At 36.9% G+C, this 23,738-nt stretch overlaps 1 protein-coding gene across 3 annotated transcripts in view; it reads left to right on the plus strand.

The window, feature by feature from the left end:
* Positions 1-23,738, plus strand: part of CCDC141 (coiled-coil domain containing 141) — a 223,210-nt gene that overhangs the window by 176,003 nt on the left and 23,469 nt on the right. For all 3 annotated transcript variants that reach the window (XM_066281128.1, XM_066281126.1, XM_066281127.1), the window contains exons 18-21: positions 8,169-8,309; positions 9,099-9,293; positions 11,570-11,753; positions 13,149-13,261. In XM_066281128.1, the coding sequence (XP_066137225.1) occupies positions 8,169-8,309; positions 9,099-9,293; positions 11,570-11,753; positions 13,149-13,261 (633 nt within the window). The remainder of the gene's footprint in view (positions 1-8,168; positions 8,310-9,098; positions 9,294-11,569; positions 11,754-13,148; positions 13,262-23,738) is intronic.

Consider the following 23,738-nt stretch of genomic DNA (forward strand, 5'->3'; position numbering starts at 1 on the left):
GACGTGCTATGCAGCTCTCTCTACTCACTGAAACCACCAGTGGAGCTGGTTACAGTTCCTTTCCAGGCCCCCGGGGCTCAGTTTCCATCTCCCCGAAGCCCTGTGGCATTAATAGGGCTGGGTTTCCCTGTTCAGGCCTTTCCCACAGTAGGTTCTGTTTACAGAGGCTGCCTTGTGATGTGCATTGTGCTGGGCGCCAGATGGCAGGGACAACAGGTCCCTCTTCCGTCATAGTAGGGATGCCCCAGGATCGTCTGTACTCCAGCAGAAACAAGCAACCAGATACGTGCAGGTTTGATTTAGGAATCAGATATCACTGTAACATGATCTTAAATATTAAGAGAGCTATCCTTCCCATTTGCTTCTGCTTCAAACCCAACAAATCTTTGATGTAGGGTATAGTTTCAAATTTAAAAAAAAATATGAAAATCTTTGGTCCTCTCCCCGCTTTCCTTTCCTGTATAGATGTATTAGGCATGTCACAGTATAGTATCTACACGCTGGACTTTATAGTGATGAGCCTAAATGGGAAAGTAATCAGAAAGAAAATTTTCAGTGCATTTTAATAAAATAAAGATGTGTGTGTTCTAGTTTGTATTATGAATATCACAGTATAAACAGATGGCCAGATTCTAAGTGGTAACTATAAATATTATATATTGGACACTTAGACATTTTTATTATTATTATCATCATTAATTTTGGCATAGGCGTTTCTAACATTATATAAAATTTAAAGTAATATGTTCTACTACTGTTTTTTTCTGTATAAAATAATGAAGTCAGATACCTTACCAGAGAACTAGGCCAGGCATATCATTTGACATTTTAAGTTAATTTGAAAACACATTTTGATTTGCTTCTTATGTGCTTAAAGGGCTTCTTACAAGTCCATAGACTCTGACTTGAAATGAATTTTGGAGGCTCTCTAGTTTAACATCTTCATTTTTCAGATGGGAAAACTGAGGTGTTTACAATTTTCATTTGACATGTGTAACAGGATGGCAGAATTTCAGCTCCTGGAGTTTCAGCGAGTCAGCTTTGTACCAAAGGCTCATTTATTGGCCACCAACACTCTTGTCATTTGCTATAATCGGAGCACACCATCACTTAATGTTTTAGTCCGTTCAGTCACTGCACAATCTGATGTTACATGTTTCTCTTTTCCTATATTTCTCTTCCTTCTTTATTCTATGGCATATATGTCATAAGCTGTTTGTATGATCTGATATATACTAATAACACAGTTAATATGGTTACGTTAACCAAACTTACTTTCTTGATGTTGCCATAACTAACTTACATGGTTTTAACTACACAAAAAAGCCCTTTAAAAAGGACATGGTATCTCAAGGCAAAATAAAGTGAGGAAGTCTAAAGTTTTTGGTTTTTTATTTTTAAAGATTTTCTTTATGAAGACAAAAAAACCCATGGTTTTGTGCCTTAATTATCTTTGGGTAAAATATTGTTATTTTCTAATTTTATACACTTGTATGACATGGGAAATATAAAACTGCTTTTTCTCCACATCTGCCTACTAGAAAACATAGCCTTCAGATTGACATATTTTGTGATTTTCTTTCTCACTTATTTCACACAAACATACGTTTGTATGCATGAATGTTGAATTATATTACGTGTTTTCTTGCCTGGCAATATAAATAAGTTGTTAATATGCAGAGCATTATAGACATTCTATGCCATATTACATGACAAAACATCTTTACTCATTCTTTACATGTTTTCATTTAGAAATGTAATAAGTTAATAGTGAGCGTGTTTTCTTTTTGCAATCTGACCAAAAAAGTTACCTTTATATTGACATGATGTTAATGGAAATTTGTAGCCAAAGTCTCATTATGGACCACCAACAATGGTTTTGCTGAAATAAATAGTAATGACAGAATTAGGTTGGTATCTATTTTCTCAAAATAAAATTTGCATTTTGAAACTTTCATATAATTATATTACTCTAGCTTGATTTTTTATACTGTAGCAACCTTTAACCCATTAGGAAGGAAACAGAAATGTATGTCATATATCCTTCCCCTTCCTTCCTTCCTTCCTTCCTTCCTTCCCTCCCTCCCTCCCTTTCTTCTCTTTCTTTCTTTCTTTCTTTCTTTCTTTCTTTCTTTCTTTCTTTCTTTCTTTCTTTCTTTCTTCTTTCTCTCTCTCTCTTTCTTTCTCTTTCTTTCTTTCTTTCTTTCTTTCTTTCTTTCTTTCTTTCTTTCTTTCTTTCTTTCACCATATGTCAGAGTCTGTGTTTTAATCATACAAATTCTTTTCTCAGATTGGATAAGTAATTTTTCTGAGCTCCCAGACATATGCAGATTAAAAGTAATAAATTAGAATGGGGGAGGGATGTATGTGTCTGGAAACACATATACAATTATGAAATTCAACTTCTGACAGTATACCGTGACTTGTCATTGACAAAGTAACAATGGATAGCCATCCACTGACAGAAAAAGAAGCAGAAAATCAGTGTATATATCCGCAATACACCTGACAGGGACAGCACAGGTAATTATTATTTTTCCAGATTGATTACCTTAGTTCATTATTTTAAGAAAACAGCTACATTGTTGTCATTCAGGAAATATCAGTGTGGCTATTGTGTGCCAGGTGGGTCAGAAGAACTCACAGTCCTCAGGAAACAGAGTCTAGGACATATTAAAGGCCAGGGGACTTCAGTCACACCACTTGCCATCAATCCCCACTGGGATCTATGTGATAGTTTGTGCAAGAGAATAGGAACTATTATAATTTGTTCTGAAAATGCCCATCTCACAGAGTTAAAATATGGTAAAAGTTTCAGGTATTGCATATGCAAAATGACTCTTCTTTCTAAAGAATATAGGGAACTGAAATGTAAACTCATAATTTCATGTCCAGAAAACAAAACTTGGATATATTATGAACACAAAAAAGTTGCATGATGGATAAAATAAGTAATACTGAGACATGCTGCCACCTACAACTTAAAACAAAGTAATCATCTTTTCTTTGCAAGCTGCCCTACTTCCTGCTGCTATACGACTGGCCTTAAGCATAGCAAGACAGCGATGCAGTCACTTTATGGAAGGAGGGCATGAAAGTCTTGTCCCAAAATCCCTCCAGTGCTAAGACTAGTGTCTGCCATTAATAATTGTATAACAAATTATTCTGGTTAAATTATGAGTCTGTAGGTCTCTTCATTTCAAATGCAGGCTTCCCTGGAGATGACAACATTGCAGCTTTCTCATACTAAAAATGAGCATCATTCAGAAAGCTTTCTTTTTCTAGAATGGGCACAATGGTGAGCAGGAAATTAAGCTTAAGAAATAGACATTAAAGGAAATGGACTACTTGTTTTATGTTTTTGCTTCCGGCCAAACATGTGCCATAGTTCTAATTAAAGGCTTTTGTTTGAAATGTATTTCCTTAGTTTTAAAATGGCCTGTGTCTCTCACATAAATTGGCCTTATCAGCAACAGACTCATTAATAATACATTCTTGTGCCAAACCTGCCTCAACCAGCACTAAAAATAGCAAGCCAGCCTCAGTCGTCAGCCCCTTTCCCGTCTGCTTCTTCTCAAATAAGCTTCATTCATTCCCCACCCTGTGACAGACTTACTGCTCCCTGGAACATTTTTGGGGAAGATGCTCATTGTGCTAGTATCTAAAGAACTCCAGTTTTAAAGTCTTAATATTTTTTTCCTGCTCATAACTATATTAACCGTAGTCTGCTTATTCCATAGCCAATATGGAAAAGCTGAGCAAATGGGAAGATAGGAAAATTATACTATTCACTAGAGAAAAAGCAAGACATTTTAAGACTTTCATAAATGTCATAAATATGAATTATAACAACATTTAAATATTTCTGACAGGTAAATGTTATCTTGTCCCAAGTTTTGCGAGTTTTTCCGGGCTTATGTGCTCCTGGTGAGCAGTTGTTTTAGCCATCGGCACCATTCCCCATTGTTGACAAGCTAACTAAAGTTAGAAACAGCTGCATGAACAATGATACCACAGTCAAGCAGCTATGGCACTCAGTTCCTTTAAAAATATGATCGTAACTCATGTGGGGATTAGGCGGGAAGTTACGTTTCCATATGGAAATGTGCAGGTGAGGAAATTAAGCATGATTATGTATATATGTGCATGTATATGTGTGTGTAAATATATATAATGTATATGTATATATTATCTATATATTTTTCTGAAGGTAGTTCATGCATGCTGCCTTCCACTTGTATCTGCAGTGGTACTGAATTTGAGCTGGGAAAGGCACAAAATTTAAGATGAATTTCCAGTGGGACCAAAAGAGAACAGTACCAGCAACTTTGTCAAAGGAGTTCATATGTCAGAAAGAAGTTGATCCCATTTTACATGCCCATATGCCATGAACATTCTTTGGCCTTATGAATTATTTTCCGTGGAAGTGCATACATTCTGAAACAAACATAAATAAAATTGCACTCATCATTTATCAGTCTTAAATTTCTTCATCTAAAGTAAACTAAAAAATTTATGGTTTAAAATTAAAGGGTTAATGACCCTGGCCAAGTAGCTCAATTGGTTAGAGTATCATCCTGATACACCAAGGTTGCAGGTTCGATCCCTGGTCAGGGCACATGTATGAATCAACCAGTGAATGCATGAATAAGTGAAACAATAAATCTCTCTCTCACTCGCTCTATTCCTCTCTCTAGAAAATCAATTGTTGTTTTTTAAAGAATCAAAGGGTTAATGTTCAATCTATCTTCATCACACAGATTTTATATAGATGCTGATCTTTCCCATTTAAACAAGCAGATATAATCTAGTGATTATCAGGCTGAAGATTAGGAACCCTCTTCCTTTTCCTGTACTGAAGTATATAATATAGGGTAGGCAAAGTAGATTTACAGTTGTTCATATGGAAGATAATATAAGAATTAATAAATAATAATATAAGAATAAACTGTTTCACATACTCACAACTGTAAACCTACTTTTGCCCCTACCTTGTATATGTCAGATTCCTGTGAGGAAAAAAATAATATTTTACTTTTTAATGGAAAACATTAGTAATAGGAAATGTTATTTTACCTTTTATTTTATTTTTTTAATTATTATTATTTATTTATTTAGTTTTAGATTTTATTTATTCATTTTTTTTAATTTTTTTTAATTTTATTTATTCATTTGAGAGAGAGAGAGAGAGACAGGGGAGAGAGAGACAGGGGGGAGGAGCTGGAAGCATCAACTCCCATATGTGCCTTGACCAGGCAAGCCCAGGTTTCGAACCGGCGACCTCAGCATTTCCAGGTCGACGCTTTATCCACTGCGCCACCACAGGTCAGGCCTATTCATTTTAGAGAGAGGCGACAGAGACAGAGAGAGAGAGAGAGACAGAGAGAGAAGGGAGGGAGGAGCAGAAAGCATCAACTCCCATATGTGCCTTGACCAGAGAAGCCCGGGGTTTCGAACCGGCGACCTCAGTGTTCCAGGTCGATGCTTTTACCCACTGTGCCACCGCAGGTCAGGCTTACCTTTTATTTTTAATTTTTCTTTTATTTAATTTATTTTTATTTAAAACAAAAATTTTATTTTTAATTCTGGTAAAATGCACATAACATGAAACTTACCATCTTAGCCATTTTAAGGATACAGATCAGTGATATTAAGTATTTTTTAAAAGCTTTTATTTATTGATTTTAGAGAGGGGGAAAGAAAAAGAGAGGGAGAGAGAGAGAAACACTGATTTGTTGTTCCACTTATTTATGCATTCAATCATTGATTCTTGTATGTGCTTTGACTGGGGATTGAACCTGCAACCTTGGTGTATTGGGATGACACTCTAACCAACTGAGCTACCCTGCAATAGGGATATTAAGTATATTCACATGGTTGTACAACCATCACCACTGTTCATCTCCAGAACTTTTTCATCATCTTAAACAAAAAACTCTGTACTCATCAAACACTAACTGTCCATTGAGAACATACTTCTTAAAGATACAAAGGTCTCTGAGTTCCTTAGATATAGTAGTTGTTGTATCCAAAGTTGCAGATTTTGACTTCACACACGCAAAAATTTTCCTCACAAAGTTTTATGAGAATAACTCAGGATATAGTCTCTTTATATCTCAATCCCATAAAATTGACCTCTTTGTTCTTTCCCACTAAAATGAAATGCCAAAGAATTCAAATATTAATTATTTTATAAACATTCCAACACAATATGATCTTTCAAATATTTTCCTGAATTCCAATAAAGAAATTGTTTTCAAATTGTAAAGCTATATAGTTCTTTTCCCTCTTTTAGAATATTACTGATTTAACAGTTTAAATGCTTAATGTAATTTCTGTGCTTGGTTTAGTTTATAGCTTAAAACTAATGTTCAACACTTTAATTTACCATATAAAATAAGCAACACTGCCTGACCTGTGGTGGCGCAGTGGATAAAGTGTTGACCTGGAAATGCTGAGGTCGCCGGTTCGAAACCCTGGGCTTGCCTGGTCAAGGCACATATGGGAGTTGATGCTTCCAGCTCCTCCCCCCCTTCTCTCTCTCTGTCTCTCCTCTCTTTCTGTCTCTCCCTCTCCTCTCTAAAATGAATAAATAAAAAATAAAAATAAATTTAAAAAAGATTAAAAAAAAAAAAGCAACACTGATTAAGTACAATTGTGTCGGACGCAAAACTTGTATCATATAATAATTTCCAAGCATGCAGGTCTGTGAGGTCTTTATAGACCATTGTCTTCAAGAAGTGTTAAAGGTAAGGTCAAGGTTTTGTTTTTATGCTATGCACATTTTGAAATAAGCATTTTGAGAAAGCAAGTACTTTCTAAGGCAGATATCTTTTTCTGTGTTAGAAGTTTAAAATCTAGCAAGTACACATGCTTTATTTCTCCAGAATAATTTATTTACTGTCATTGAAGGTAATTCTAATGCTTTTCTTATCATAGCTTAAATTTATCGGCCATGACATTATTCATTTTTGATGTTGAAATGCTTCGATATAATCTGAGGTTTACGTGTTCTCAGTACTATTTTTGCTGATAATATGAAGAGAGAGTGGTCTGTCAGTATGTTTATTCTTCTTGAATATAGAGAGGGGCACAGAAAATAGTGTGTTCAATGGAACTAGACTGCTTAAAATTTTGGTTCACTGGTAAAACTGAACTGTTTATTTCAAGACTGTCATAATCTGTATATGTCATTCTTAATATTTAGCCATATGCCTTGTTTATATACAAGTTAGTATTGTTATAATTGGTGACAACTGTCACTTTACTTTTCCATTTTCAAAATGAAACTAATGGCCTGTATCTAAGAATTAAGTCTCTTCTGGAAACTGTTCATAAAAAATAATTTTTGCCAAATGTGGGCCAAAAAAGTTCTTTTTCTACTAAATCTCACAGTGAAATGGTACTTCTTCATAATTATAGCAATTGAATTATTTATGAAAAATATGTAATAAATTGATTTATCTTTGAAAGCACCTCTAGAATGGTTTCTTCCAAACCTGCCTAGCCTCTCTGCTTCCATTCTCGCCCTCAATGTGCACATGCGCACATACATATCCTTTTTGTACATCTCTTTTTTTCTCCTTGCACCTGCTTGTGTAAGGAACTTTCTTCACTGTTTCTATAATCCCTTATACCCACATTGATTATTATATCCCTCTAATATCCTGGATAGTTCCAATGTCAAATCTTTTTTGACCTCTTCAACCCAAACAGCTCCTTGGAGCCTTAATACATTTCTCCATAATAGTTGTAAGAGACCTTTGAAAGATGGAAAGAGCTGGGACAAATATTACCAAACAGAATAAGATAAACAGGAGAAATAATATCAAGTAAGTACAAATGAGGAAACTAGAGTTGTTTAAAGTTTGTGCTATGGTAAAAACTTTATTGATTGGAGGCCAAAAGATGTTCTATAACTGTAATGCTAATTATAAATTGCAACTCAGAAAGTACCAAGACAAAATCATAATTACTTATATTTTAGGGATATGTTTAAATTCACATTATATGTTCACTTAGCTGACTTGTTTTCTATCAAAAATCACTCCTAATTTATTTTGAAGATTATGAATATTTTGACACGTTTAAATATCTTGATTTATTACAAGTGAATATTACTGTTCTCTTTTTAAGGAAATTACTTTTTTTTTCTTATTGGTCTGCAGCTCAGAGAGTCATTCAAAGATATCAAAAAGAAATTTAACAATTTGAAATTTAATTATTCTAAAAAAAATGAAAAAGCTAAGAATTTGAAGGTTCTTAAATACCAAATTCAACAAGTTCATACGTATGCTGAAAAAATACAGGTAATGAAAAAGTATGTGTGTGTGTGTGTTTGGATGTACACTACAATTATTGCAAAATCATTTTGCTTTTTAATTCTAGATGCTTAATCCTTTTGCTTTGATATAGCATTGGGACTGAAATAGTAGTTCTCCATATTTATAGCAATTGAATTCTTTATGAAAAATATGTAATAAATTAATTTATCTTTGAAAGCACCTCTAGAATGGTTTCTTCCAAACCTGCATCTAAAAGAACTAGAAAAAGAACAGCAAGTAAAGCCCAGAGCTAGTAGAAGGAGCTAGTAGAAGCCCAGAGCTAGCCTCTCTGCTTCCATTCTTGCCCTCAACGTGCACATGCGCACATACATATCCTTTTTGTACATCTCTTTTTTTCTCCTTGCACCTGCTTGTGTAAGGAACTTTCTCCACTGTTTCTATAATCCCTTACACTACATTGATTATTATATCTACTGGCTAGATTATTTGAATGTCTTTCCCAAGAGACAGGGAACTTACTGAAAGCATTAAAATATCTGAATTTATGATCACTGACTTATTTTTTATCATTCTCAAATCTGGAATAGACCTGGTAAATAGTTAATTTTCTGTATGTTTGCTCAATGTTGACTCAATATACTATCTAGAAGAAAATCCATTCTTTCCAAAATACATGTGTAATAATTATGATTTTAACACATTATAATGGAGGAATCTACAATAGTTTTTCCAAGTGTTTCTTCAATAATTAGTCACTAGCTAACCTCTTAAGTAAAAATTGAATTTTATTAAAAAAAATTTTTTTTGGCACAGGCTTTGAAAAGGAAAATGGAAAAGGTTGAGAATAAGACTTCTGATTCTTTCTTAAATTATCCAAATAATAAAGCTACTATCTTTTTGGAGGCCATGAAGGATTTGCAAAAACATGTGGATGAATTTGACAAAGTTGTAACAGACTACAAGAAGAATCTGAACCTGACAGAGCATCTCCAGGAGATGATGGAAGAGGTATCCTCTTCTTATAGTGGTATCCATGTTATAAAGTTGTCTTAGAAAATCACTCTGACACTTTAAAATAATGCTGCATTAGCTACTTTTGTCATTAATGTATAATGCTCCTTTTCATAATTATCTCATTAGGACAATTTCCAAAAGTAGAATTGCTGAACCAGAGGGGATGAATGTTACAAGATTTTGATTGTATTGTTTAATTGCTCTTCAGAAAAGACTACTAATTTCTTCTTACTAACAGCATATGAAAGTTTCTCATTTGTCCGTAACTTCATCAATCCAAGATGTTGAACTATCATGGAATCATGTTCACTGCTGTATATCTGCTTCAAATGCTCAAAATTACTTAGTTGTTTACTAATTTTACAGTGTTTAGAAAGAAAAGGTCATATTAGGATTTTTCAGGTACAAAAATTGTTATTGGTATTTTTATCTTTGTTGTGTCAAGAGCATGAATGGGAGAATAGACATAAACTGTAGGAAATTTGACAAGTTAGTTATTATTTGCATACTTCATATTAAAGAAACTCTACACTTGAACTTTTTTTTTTTTTTTTTTTTCATTTTTCTTAAGCTGGAAACAGGGAGAGACAGTCAGACAGACTCCCGCATGCGCCGGACCGGGATCCTCCCGGCACGCCCACCAGGGGCGACGCTCTGCCCACCAGGGGGCGATGCTCTGCCCATCCTGGGCGTCACCATGTTGCGACCAGAGCCACTCTAGCGCCTGGGGCAGAGGCCACAGAGCCATCCCCAGCGCCCGGGCCATCTTTGCTCCAATGGAGCCTTGGCTGCGGGAGGGGAAGAGAGAGACAGAGAGGGAAAGTGCGGCGGAGGGGTGGAGAAGCAAATGGGCGCTTCTCCTGTGTGCCCTGGCCGGGAATCGAACCCGGGTCCTCCGCATGCTAGGCCGACGCTCTACCGATGAGCCAACCGGCCAGGGCTACACTTGAACTTCTTGAGTGTTCTTTGCAACCTGTTATTCTGAAATTTTTTTCTAAAAAAATCTCTCTTTACCACCGATGCAGGAGAGTTTTAGATTTCACACCGCATTAAGAAGGATCAAGATGATCATTCTTCTGTATCTAATACATAGATTTGCTGTAGTTCTGCAGCACTGATTTAAGCTAGCTCCTCGCAGAGTCACACATTTCTGTGTCTCACTTGGTGTAAGAGCTTGTGGTGTTTGTCAGATATGTTTCTTCCATCACGGTCATTTATTTTTAGTGAAGAAACTCTCAGCTCCCCACTGTGCTTCAAAAATATGTCTGTCTTCTATTAGAAAATGTCAAATGCTATTTAGATTATATTTCTTCAATACACAGACTAAATCTCATTCTTAAAAGAAAAGTCATTTGAGTGTTAATCAGGCAATACTTTATCCGTGTATTGTTAATGATTTCAATTAATTAGGCTGGATTTGGGGTGTTTGGGCTTTTTAAAATTTCCTTTTAGCTTACATTTGGATTTTTTTTAGTACTATATACATTTTATACTGTCTGTTCTTGTAAATATGCAACATTCCTCTTAGAAATTGTGCTTCAGGCAAATCTAAGAAGGCAGAAAAATCACATAAATTTCTGAACTTTTACTTTCTAATCTGACTCTAATATACAAATGCAAAGTATATGATTATGTTTTGACTTTTTTATTAAGACTTAGAGAAGTCAGGCCCTGACTGATTAGCCCAGTGGTAAAGCGTTGGCCCAGTGTGTGGAAGTCCCAAGTTTGATTCCCAGCCAGGGCACACAGGAGAAGCGCCCATCTGCTTCTCGACCTTTCCCCCTCTCCTTCCTCTCTGTCTCTCTCTTCCCCTCCCACAGTCAAATTTCTATTGGAGCAAAGTTGGCCTGGGTGCTGAGGACGGCTCCATGGCCTCTGCCTCAGGTGCTAAAATGGCTCTGGCCACAATGGAGCGACGCCCCAGATGAGCAGAGCATCGCCCCCTAGTGGGCATGCCAGGTGGATCCCTGTTGGGCACATGTGGTAGTCTGTCTGACTGCCTCCTTGCTTCTAACTTCGGATAAATACAAAGAAGAAAGAAAGAAAGAGAGAAAGAAAGAAAGAAAGAGAGAGAGAAAGAAAGAAAGAAAGAAAGAAAGAAAGAAAGAAAGAAAGAAAGAAAGAAAGAAAGAAAGAAAGAGACTTAGAGAGGTCAAACTAATGTGAATATAAGTTTGAGGAAATTTAAGGTTGATACTTCAGTAGCCAAAATGTAGGACATTAGAGTGATGGTGTCTCTTTAACCTATGCTTTGTTTCCTTTTAATTTAGTGTCATTTTTGGTGTGAAGATGCAAGTGCCACAGTTGTAAGAGTTGGGAAATATTCCGCAGAATGCCAGACAAAGGAAGCTGTGGAAATTCTCCACCAGCAGTTCAATAAGTTTATTATGCCTTCAGTGCCTCAGCAAGAAAAACGGATTCAGGAGATCAGCGACCTTGCTCAGCAATTATATGGTGAGGTCTCTTTTAAAATGTGCAGTGGTTCCCCATGAAACAAGTCTATATTGAACCTAATCTAGCAGAAAGCAGAGCACAGCAAGCTCGCAGGGTCCTCTCTACACCAACCTATTCAGGGAACTGTCTCAAGATAAGAGCCTACAAGCAGGAAAACTGAACACTAGGGATAGAGGAAGGAACTTCTGTCTGCAGGAGATGAAGAGATGAAGCCTGCAGATTTTTAACTACCTTATGTAAACCTTTCTTCTCAATCTTTTTGTCTTCCTTATTCTTGACCATCTCTAGGGTAATAAAACTAGGACAATAATCAGCTTATATAAACAACAACAAACTTAATTTCCACTAGTATGATTCCTTGACAACAGGAAATTCCCATAATACTTTAAATAAGTATCAAACTAAGACTGAAGTCTACAGCATTCTCATTTCTATGAGGGTTATGGTTTATGGACATAAGAAAGAGTTGGAAAATTTTCTCCTGCCTTCCTCTCACTTGTGGAGTAAATGGGAATATCATGGGTTCTGCTTTCCTCTTATTCATGACTGGGAAAGGTAAATTGTTAGCTGTGTAATCTGAGAAGTCCTTCTATGTAAAGGAGGCCCCCATTGAAGAAGCCTGCTGGGCAACAACAGTCCTTGAGGGTGCTGAGGAGTAAGTTTCAGGAATTCTCTGAGTTTGTTAACTACCAGACCAAGACTTACTCCCAGTGACCGGGCTAATACAGCCCATAAAGAAGATAGCGCCTGGTGGTATAAAAGGCTGGATCTGGCTGCCCATAGTTGCTCCAGGTGGATATTTTCTCTTGTGACCTGAAGCACTATCCATAGACAGGCATAAAAATGTGTAGAACATATATATACTGCACTAACTAATATTAAATTATCAAGACTGAATTGTTAATGATTTTCCAAGGGAAAAGAGTAAAAACATAAAAAATTATAAAATATGTATTGAAAAATTAATGAAAACTAATGTGATGTCACGTTTTTACTATTTTTCCTGTATAAGTTATTTATGTGTTCAGCATGTATTTATTAAGCACTTACTATCTGCCAGACCTTACATCACACACTGGGGAGATAATTTAATGCCTGTTTGTTTGTTTTCTCCTGCCAAAGATTTGACCTTTATTTATTGTTTTTTGTTTGATTGTTTTTGAGAGAAGACAGAGAAAGAGAGAGAGAAAAAAAAAGAGAGAGAGAGGTGGGAGGCAGGGAGGAGCAGGAAGCATCAACTCGTAGTAGTTGCTTCTCTTATATGCCTTGACCAGGTAAGCCCAGGGTTTTGAACGGTGACCACAGCACTCCAGTTCAACACTTCATCCACTGTGCCACCACAGGTCAGGCGGATTTGACATTTAAAAAGTAGTTTCTTTCCCTTCTCCTTTCCAGGTTTTGAAGAAGGACAGAAATATGCTGAGAAAATAGTGATAAAACACAAGGAAGTTCTGGAATCAATTACTGAATTATGCGGCTCTCTCACAGAGCTTGAAGAAAAGCTAAAGGTAATATCTTCTCAGAATATGTATTTCCAAAAGGTATAAATAAAAATGTATTGATCAGGTGTCTTCTGGTACAAAGATGTTCTAAAGGAAATTTGCAGGGGACGTAATGTGCACATTTGTTTCACAACTTTCTAACATTATTATCTGAGAGTTTCTGATAATTAATTTGGTTTCTTTTCCATTACTACAGAGAAAAAACATTGCTGAAGATAAGGGCTAAACACAAATTAAGGTGGTTTCTTTATGTTTTCATGGATGATATCCTAAAGGATAAACATGAGCCATTACAGTCAAACTACAGTGTGTGTGCTCAGTAGCTTTGTTTTTCATTCATAAATAATGAATGTGTTTTTCTCCCCTCCAAATTGTGGCCCCAGAGAAAACAAAACTAATCTTCAGGTATTATGTTCATTGAACATTTAACTTCATGGAAATATCAAACTAATCACTAGCACTCTTCATGGAATAGAAAATTGATGCTACTTGGATTATGATAGTCTTGTAGTATAGTTTATCAGGAAGCATGACTTCTGCAACTTTGTTATTCTATCTCTAGATTGTTGTGGCTATTTGGGGTCTTTTGTGAGTCCTTACAAATTTTTTATTTTAATGGCACATAATTATCTATTAGGATATGATCTAGTTCTGTGAAATATGCTATTGGTATATTGATGGGAATTGTGTTGAATCTATCAATTGCTTTGGGTAGTATAGACATTTTAATAATGTTAATTCTTCTTGTTCATGAATGTGATATATACTTCTACTTATTTATATCTTCTTCATTTTTTTTCTTCAGTGTCTTATACTTTTCTGAGTATAGGTCTTTTACATATTTGGTTAAATTTACTTCTAGGTATTTTTTTGATGCAATTTTAAATGGGATTGTTTTCTTAGTTTCTCTTTCTGATAATTTATTATTGGTGTATAAAAATTCAACTGATAATACAGATTGGTGCAGCCACTGTGGAAAGCAGTATGGAGTTACCTCAAAAAATTAAAAATGGGACTTCCTATGATCCAGTGATTCCACTTCTGGAAATATATCCAAAGAAATCCAAAATACTAATTTGAAATAATATATGCATTATTACTACATTCATTGCAGTAGTATTTACAATAGCCAAGGTTTGGAAGCAGCCCAAATGCTCATCAGTAGATGGACAAGTAAAAACACTCGGTACATTTATACAAGACTAGTTGGCCATAAAAATGAAGGAAATCTTACCTTTTGTGACAGCATGAATGGACCTGGAGATTATTATGCTAAGTGAAATAAGCCAGTCAGAGAAAGACAAGTACCATATGATTTCACTTATATGTGGAATCTAATTAACAAAATAAACTAAAAACAAACAAACAAATAGAAACAGACTCATAGAACAGAGAACAGACTGACAGGTGTCAGAAAGGGAGGGGGTGGGATGCTGGGTGAAAAATGTGAAGGGATTAAAAAAAGAAAAAAAATACCTAATAGACACAGACAATATACAGAGATGTGTTATAGAAGGTGTAATCACAGTGTGCTGATCACAAGAGGGAGAAGGGGGGAGGTAGAAGAGGGTAAAGGGAGGATAAAAGGTGGTGGAAGTAGACACAGTACAATATACAGAAGATGTATTATAGAATTGTACATCCGAAACATATAATTTTATTAATATCACCTCAATAAATTCAATAAAAATTTTAAAAAGCAAAGATGAAAATCATAGAGAAAATATATTTATGTTTATGTCTAGGCAAAATCCACTTAAATGAGAATATATATATATATATATATATATATATATATATATAGTTTTGTGTGTGTGATGTAAAAAACTGTTTTTATTATTGCTGTTTTCACAACTGACTGAAAGAACCAGTTATTTAGGGTGAAGGGAATGGCAAGGTAATTAAGAGCACGGGCTCTGAAGTGAGACACAGCCACCTAGGAATACCAACTTTCCAGATTATTGGATTTTTTATATTGAGAATATTTTCTCTTTTTATATTACTTAATCTCCCTGAGTCTCAGTTTCTTGATCTGTAAAATGGAGGAAACAGGAATGTAATCACAGGTCTGAAGATCGAATGTGAAGACACTCATGATTATTGTGATTGTTGTTTTTTGTTTGTTTGTTTTTAGTGAGAGAGAGAGAAGACAGACAGACAGGAACAGACAGATTGATGAGAAGCATCAACTCCTTCTTGCAGAACCTTAGTTGTTTATTAATTGCTTTCTCATATGTACCTTCACCAGGGCGTTCCAGGCAAGCCAGGGACCTGGGGCTCAAGCCAGTGACCTTTGGGCTCTAGCCAGAGACCATGGGGTCATGTCTATAATCTGACACTCAAGTCAGCAACCCTGTTCTCAAGTCGGCGACCTTGGAGTTTTGAACTTGGGTCCTCAGGATCCCAAGCCAACGCTTTATCCAACTGCGCCACCACCTGGTCAGGCTGATCATTGTTCTTATTGAGACATAGTTATTTCTAGCAATGATTTTTTTTTTCTGTATGATTTTCCATTTCATGTATTTGAATACCAACTTCATTCAAAATAGTCTGCTAACCTTTTAATTCAACAAGATTATCTTTTTCCTTTGGTTAAGAATATAAAAAATTTTAATTTCTATACCATTTTAAATAACACTGCAATAAACATTTTCATGTATATAGCTTTTTCTTTTATATTATTATCTATGCATAAGTTTTTCAGGTTTGAGTAAACAGATATGAAATTGTTAATGTTTTACATATGTATATATGAAACAATATTGTTAAGGTTTCTAATATATATATTTATATTGCATTCCATAAATGTTTTACACTTATAATGCCACTAGTAATGTATGAATGTCATAAATCTTATATTATCTTTTTCAATATTTTTTTATTTATAAATAAATTTTTATTTTAATGGGGTGGCATCAATAAATCAGGGTACATATATTCAAAGAAAACATTTCCAGGTTATCTTGTCATTTAGTTCTGTTGCATACCCATCACCCAAAGAGAGATCGTCCTCCGTCACCCTCTATCCAGTTTTCTTTGTATCCCTCCCCCTCCCCCTCTCCCTCCTCCCCTCCCCCACCCCCTGTAACCACTCCACGCCTGTCCATGTCTCTTAGTCTCATTTTTATGTCCCACCAATGTATGGAATCCTGCAGTTCTTTTTTTTTTCTGATTCACTTATTTCACTCCGCATAATGTTATCAAGATTCCACCATTCTGCTGTAAAGTGATCCGATGTCATCATTTATTCTAGCTGAATAGTATGCCATGGTGTATATGTGCCCCATCTTCTTTATCCAGTCTTCTATTTTTTTTACAGTGATTAAAAGCCTTTAAGCAAACTCTTGGCCAATACAGCAAGAATCCATAAAAGAGTAGTGTCCTTAACATGTTCACCAAGTCCAAGTTGGCCCATCACCATGCCAAATCCCTGAAAAATGCAACCCAACCACAGTTCAGTCTGTTAGGAGCTGTCACAGGGAGCAGGAGTCCAGGAAAAGTCCACATCCAGGAAAAGTCCTCATGGCACTGGAATTGTTGTCACCATTCTATACTTTGCAGCTCATGTCCAAGTCCCAATGACCGCTGCTTCTAGCTGGTAATGATTTAGGTAGACTGGAAAGGCCATTTTCAGCATGAGTGGATATGGAGCTTCTGTTCTCCTCTGCCTGGAGAGATGAGACCAAGGTTCTTTTCCCTGGAGCTCTGCAACTGTGGCATGGTAAAGAGAACCTTGGGATACACTAAGCTGGGTGGCAAGGGTAGATTCATAATAGAAGTTGGCAAAAGGGGGAAAGAGAGCTCTAAATTAAGAGTAAGTCCCGGCCTGAAATATGAGTGGGGCATTGAGGTAGGAGGGATAAAGGAAATACTATATATTAAGCAAAGCATTGTTGATAGGACTATCAACACCCACAACAGAGATCTTTGAGGGAAGAATAAAAAACCTAACTATTCAGGCAAAACATAGTTAAGTGGCCCTTGTGCAAATGAGATCAGTTTACCTGCCTCTTGGAAGAAATACCCTAGGCTCGTCCACAGTGTTGTAGATGGGGCCGACAGCCCTGGGCACCTTCAGCCTTCAGTGGCTAACCCCAGCCATTCTGGGCAAGGTTAGGTCATAGGTGGCTGGAGCAGGGCTGGAAGAGACTGAACCCTCCCTTAGAGGAGCGAGGGGGAAGCCTACCTTCCAGTGTCCCTGTTTCCTCACAGCAGAGACATGTAAGCCTGGCAGGCTTTAGCTCAATGACCTTCCTTTCCACTATTGAAGCAGGACCCAGATGGCATCCTAGGAGACCCCTTTGGGGCGTTGGAGCCTTTAAGGGTGTATCCTAAAAGCTGGTAGTTCCCCTGATCTCTCTTGGGCTTTTTCTGCCTCTAGGTATCTTAAAAGCCATGCTCAGAAGATCTCGCTGAGGGGTTTGAGGATCCCCATCCGCCTATATAAATCTTTTCCATATATCTGGAACTATTTGGAAAAAAGACAAAACAGTGTTATTAGCTGGATCTAATAAAGAAGGTAGTAGTTTGCAGGCGAAAAAGATTTGGTGTCTCCTGTTCATCAGCATTCAAAAGAAATGTAATTTTTTTTAAGTAAGAAGCATGATATGGTAGACCTGTAGGAGTTCCAGGATATGACTACCCCCTTTTAAATTGTTTTTTTTTTTTAAATGACCTTAAAATGCTTGCTGAGTACACTTTAATAATACCTTAACTTTAAAGATTGTAAGCATGACAAAATACAGTAAATGCTTTTGCTCCATATGCAGGAGAATTTTCAGTTTAGCCAGTTTAGGAAATCCAATAATAGAACAATGCATACAGACAATGAGCTATAACATGCTTAGCAGCCTCTCCTGTTCTGACAGAGGTTACTATAGATCCGGAATATGTATCCACTGTAATGTGGACATACGACTGTTTGCCAAATGAAGGTATATGAGTAACATCCATCTGCCAAAGTTGTCCTGGTCGGGGTCCTTGAGGGTTAACTCCAAATGAAGGGGCAGTATAGGACCCCTTGGACAGGATTTCCCAATCTGCCGTGCTGCTTCCTGAGAAAGTTGTAACTGTTTACACCGGGCTGCAGCGTTCTGGTGATGAATAGTATGAGACTGACTTGCTCGGTCTGTCATGGTTGCTCCATATAATTTTCTTTTGGGTAGCTTGCTCAACAAGGGCATTCCTAGGCCCTGGCCGGTTGGCTCACTGGTAGAGCATTGGCCTGGTGTGCAGGATTCCCGGGTTCGATTCCCAGTCAGGGCACACAGAAGAAGCGCCCATCTACTTCTCCACCCCTCCCCCTCTCCTTCCTCTCTGTCTCTCTCTTCCCCTCCCGCAGCCAAGGCTCCACCAGAGCAAAGCCACCCCGGGCACTAAGGATGGCCCCATGGCCTCTGCCTCATGTGCTAGAATGGCTCTGGTTGCAACAGAGCAACACCCCAGATGGGCAGAGCATTCCCCCCTGGATTCCCCCCCGGTAGGCATGCCAGGCGGATCCTGGTCAGGCACATGCGGGAGTCTGTCTGACTACCTCCTCATTTCCATCTTCAGAAAAATACAAAAAATAAATTAAAAAAAGAAAAAATACAACAAAAAAAAAAAAGAAAAGAAAAGAGAGGGAAAAAAAAGGGCATTCCCTTGTGCTCAAGCTCCAGGGAGCATGGAGTGAGCTTGAGTATGTCCTATGAAACATGGAGCTCTATGTTGACATATAGGTCTTTGAAGAAGGAGGAAATGCTGAAATAGTTCATCAGCATTTGTCCCTAAGACAGCAGTCTTTATAGTGGAAACACCATAAGTAAATATTTGCTGTCTATAGATTAAGGGGGGAATATGGCAAATGCTGAAAAGCCATGATCTTTGTGCCCCTCCCCTCCCCCAACCCCCTCCCTTTTCTCCCCCCACCCTGTAACCCCAACACTTTTGTCCATGTCTCTGAGTCTTATCTTTATGTCCCACCTATGTATGGAATCATATAGTTCTTAGTTTTTTCTGATTTACTTCTTTCGCTCAGTATAATGTTATCAAGGCCCATCCATGTTGTTGTAAAAAATCCTATGTCATCATTTCTTATGGCTGAGTAGTATTCCATAGTATATATATACCAAAGTTTTTAATCCACTCGTCCTCTGATGGACACTTGGGCTGTTTCCAAATCTTTGCTATTGTGAACAATGCTACCATAAACATGGGGGTGCATTTCTTCTTTTCAAACAGTGCTATGGTGTTTTTGAGGTATATTCCTAACAGTGGTATAGCTGGGTCAAAAGGCAGTTCAATTTTTAATTTCTTGAGGAATCTCCATACTGTTTTCCACAGTGGCTGCACCAGTCTGCATTCCCACCAGCAGTGCAGGAGGGATCCCTTTTCTCCACATCCTCGCCAGCACTTATTCTGTGTTGTTTTATTGATGAGCGCCATTCTGACTGGTGTGAGGTGATATCTCATTGTGGTTTTAATTTGCATTTCTCTAATCATTAGTGATGTTGAACATTTTTTTATATGCCTATTGGCCATCTGTGTGTCCTCTTTGGAGAAGTGTCTATTCATTTCTTTTGCCCATTTTTTGATTGGATTGTTTGTCTTCCTGGTATTAAGTTTTACAAGTTCTTTATAAATTTTGGTTATTAACCCCTTATCAGATGCAATGTCAAATATATTCTCCCATTGTGTAGTTTGTCTTTTTATTCTGTTCTTATTGTCTTTAGCTGTGCAGAAGTTTTTAGTTTGATATAGTCCCATTTGTTTATCCTGTCTTTTATTTCACTTGCCTGTGGAGACAAATCAGCAAATATATTGCTGCGAGAGATGTCAGAGAGCTTACTGCCTATGTTTTCTTCTAAGATGCTATGGTTTCACGGCTTACATTTAAGTCTTTTATCCATTTTGAGTTTATTTTTGTGAGTGGTGTAAGTTGGTGGTCTAGTTTCATTTTTTTGCAGGTAGCTGTCCAATTTTCCACAAACCATTTGTTGAAGAGGCTATATTTACTCCACTGTATTTTCTTACCTCCTTTGTCAAATATCAGTTATCCATAGAGCTGTGGGTTTATTTCTGGGTTCTCTGTTCTGTTCCATTAATCTATGTGCCTGTTCTTATGCCAGTACCATGCTGTTTTGAGTACAATGGCCTTATAATATAACTTGATATCTGGGAGTGTGATACCTCCCGCTTTATTCTTCCTTTTCAAGATTGCTGAGGCTATTCGTGTTCTCTTTTGGTTCCATATAAATTTTTGGAATATGTGTTCTATATCTTTGAAGTAAGTCATTGGTATTTTAATTGGTATTGCATTGAATTTATAAATTGCTTTGGGTAATATAGACATTTTAATGATGTTTATTCTTCCTAACCATGAGCACGGTATATGCCTCTACTTATTCGTATCTTCCCTGATTATTTTTATCAATGTTTTATAATTTTCCGAGTACAACTCTTTAATCTCCTTGGTTAAATTTATTCCTAGGTACTTTATTTTTTTGGTTGCAATGGTAAAGGGGATTGATTCTTTGATTTCTCTTTCTGACAGTTCATTATTAGTGTATAAAAATGCCTCTGATTTCTGAGTATTGATTTTATATCCTGCCACCTTGCTGAATTCATTTATCAGGTCTAGTAGTTTTTGGACTGAGACTTTAGAGTTTTCTATATACAATATCATATCATCTGCAAATAATGATAGTTTTACTTCTTCTTTTCCAATTTGGATGCCTTTTATTTCTTTTTCTTGTCTGATTGCTGTGGCTAGGACTTCCAGAACTATGTTGAATAAGAGTGGTGAAAGGGGGCACCCCTGCCTTGTTCCTGATCTTAAGGGGATTGCTTTTAATTTTTGACCATTGAGTATGATGTTTGCTGTGGGTTTGTCATAGATGGCCTTTATCATGTTGAGGTATGTTCCCTGTATTCCCACTTGCTGAGAGTTTTGATTATGAATGGGTGCTGGACTTTATCAAATGCTTTTTCTGCATCTATTGAAATTAGCATGCGGTTTTTGTCCTTTCTTTTGTTTATGTGATGAATCACATTGATTGATTTGCGAATATTGTACCAGCCTTGCCTCCCAAGAATAAATCCCACTTGATCATGGTGTATGATTTTTTTCATATATTGCTGGATCCAGTTTGCTAATATTTTGTTGAGGATTTTTGCATCTAAGTTCATCAGGGATATTGGCTTATAATTTTCTTTTTTTGTGTTGTCTTTGCCTGGTTTTGGAATCAGAATTATGCTCGCCTCATAAAAGGAGTTTGGAAGTCTTCCTTCCTTTTGAATTTTTTGAAATAGCTTGAGAAAGATAGGAGTCAGTTCTTCTTTGAATATTTGGTAGAATTCACTTGTGAAGCCATCGGGCCCTGGACTTTTCTTTTTTGGGAGTTTTTTGATAGCTGTTTCAATCTCATTTGTTGTAATTGGTCTGTTTAGGTTTTCTGATTCTTCCAGATTGATTTTTGGAAGATTATATGATTCAAGGAATTTGTCCATTTCATCTAGGTTGTCTAGTTTTTTGGCGTACAGTTCTTCATAGTTTTTTCTTACAATATTTTGTATTTCTGTTGCGTCAGTTCTTATTTCTCCACTCTCATTTCTAATTTTATTTATTTGAGTACTCTCTCTTTTTTTCTTGGTGAGTCTCATTAAAGGTTCATTGATCTTGTTTACCTTTTCAAAGAACCAGCTCCTGGTTTCATTGATCCTCTGTATTGTTTCTTTAGCCTCTATGTCATTTATTTCTGCTCTGATCTTTATTATTTCCTTCCTTCTACTGGCTCTGGGCTTTACTTGCTGTTCTTTTTCTAGTTCTTTTAGATGCAGAGTTAAGTTGTTTATTTGAGCTTTTTCTAGCTTCTTCAGGTATGCCTGTAATGCTATAAACTTCCCTCTCAGGACTGCTTTTGCTGTGTCCCATAAATTTTGAGTTGATGTATGCTCATTATCGTTTGTTTCTAGGAATTTTTTAATTTCTTCTTTGATCTCAATGTTAACCCATTTGTTATTTAATAATGTGCTATTTAGTTTCCAAGTGTTTGAATATTTTTCAATTTTTCTATTGTGGTTGATTTCTAGTTTAATGCCATTGTGATCAGGGAAAGTGCTCGATATGATTTCAATCTTCTTAAATTTGTTGAGACCGCTTTTGTGCCCTAACATGTGGTCTATTCTAGAGAATGCACCATGAGCGCTTGAAAAGAATATATATTCTGCTGTTTTAGGGTGAAAGGTTCTGAAGATATCTATTAAATCGAGTTGATCTAATATGTCCTTTAAGTCTGCTGTTTCTTTGTTAATTTTCTTTCTTGAGGATCTATCTAATGATGTTAATGGGGTATTGAAATCCCCTACTATTACAGTATTGCTGTTGATCTCACTCTTTAAGTCCATCAAAGTCTGCTTTATATATTTAGGTGCTCCTATATTAGGTGCTTATAATGATATTTATAATGGTTATATCTTCGTTTTGGATTGCTCCTTTTATCATTATGTAGTGACCTTCTTTATCACTAACTATGGTCTTTGTTTTAAAGTCCATTTTGTCTGATATAAGTTTTGCTACTCCAGCTTTTTTTTCATTTCCATTTGTGTGAAATATTTTTTTCCATCCTTTTATCTTCAGCCTGTGTGCATCTTTTGATTTAAGGTGTGTCTCTTGTAGACAGCATATGTTATGGGTCCTGTTTTTTAATCCACACAGCTACCCTATGTCTCTTGATCGGATCATTTAATCCATTTACATTTAAGGTTATTACTGATATGTAATTGTTTATTGCCATTTTTTTTCTTTAAAACTGTATTTCTCTTTGCTATATTCTTTTTTTCCTTTGATCTGGTTACAACAGGTCCCTTAGCATTTCTTGCAGCCTTGGTTTGGTTGCAGTGAATTCCTTGAGTATTTTTTTGTCTGTAAAGCTTTTTATTTCTCCTTTAATTTTAAATGATAGCCTTGCTGGATAAAGTAGTCTTGGTTGTAGGCTCTTGTTCTGCATTACTTTGAATATTTCTTGCCATTACCTTCTGGCCTCAAGTGTTTCTGTTGAGAAGTCAGAAGTCATCCTTATGGGGGCTCCTTTGTAGGTGATAGTCTTTTTTTCTCTAGCAGCTTTTTTTTTTGTATTTTTCTGAAGCTGGAAACGGGAGAGACAGTCAGACAGACTCCCACATGCGCCTGACCTGGATCCACCCGGCATGCCCACCAGGGGCGACGCTCTGGCCACCAGGGGGCGATGCTCTGCCCCTCCGGGGCATTGCTCTGCCACGACCAGAGCCACTCTAGCATCTGGGGCAGAGGCCAAGGAGCCATGCCCAGCACCTGGGCCATCTTTGCTCCAATGGAGCCTTGGCTGTGGGAGGGGAAGAGAGAGACAGAGAGGAAGGAGGGGGGGTGGAGAAGCAAATGGGCGCTTCTCCTATGTGCCCTGGCCAGGAATCGAACCCAGGTCCCCCGCACGCCAGGCCAATGCTCTACCGCTGAGCCAACCGGCCA

The sequence above is a fragment of the Saccopteryx bilineata genome, chromosome 5, assembly GCF_036850765.1.
Source record: "Saccopteryx bilineata isolate mSacBil1 chromosome 5, mSacBil1_pri_phased_curated, whole genome shotgun sequence".
Lineage (NCBI taxonomy): Eukaryota > Metazoa > Chordata > Mammalia > Chiroptera > Emballonuridae > Saccopteryx > Saccopteryx bilineata.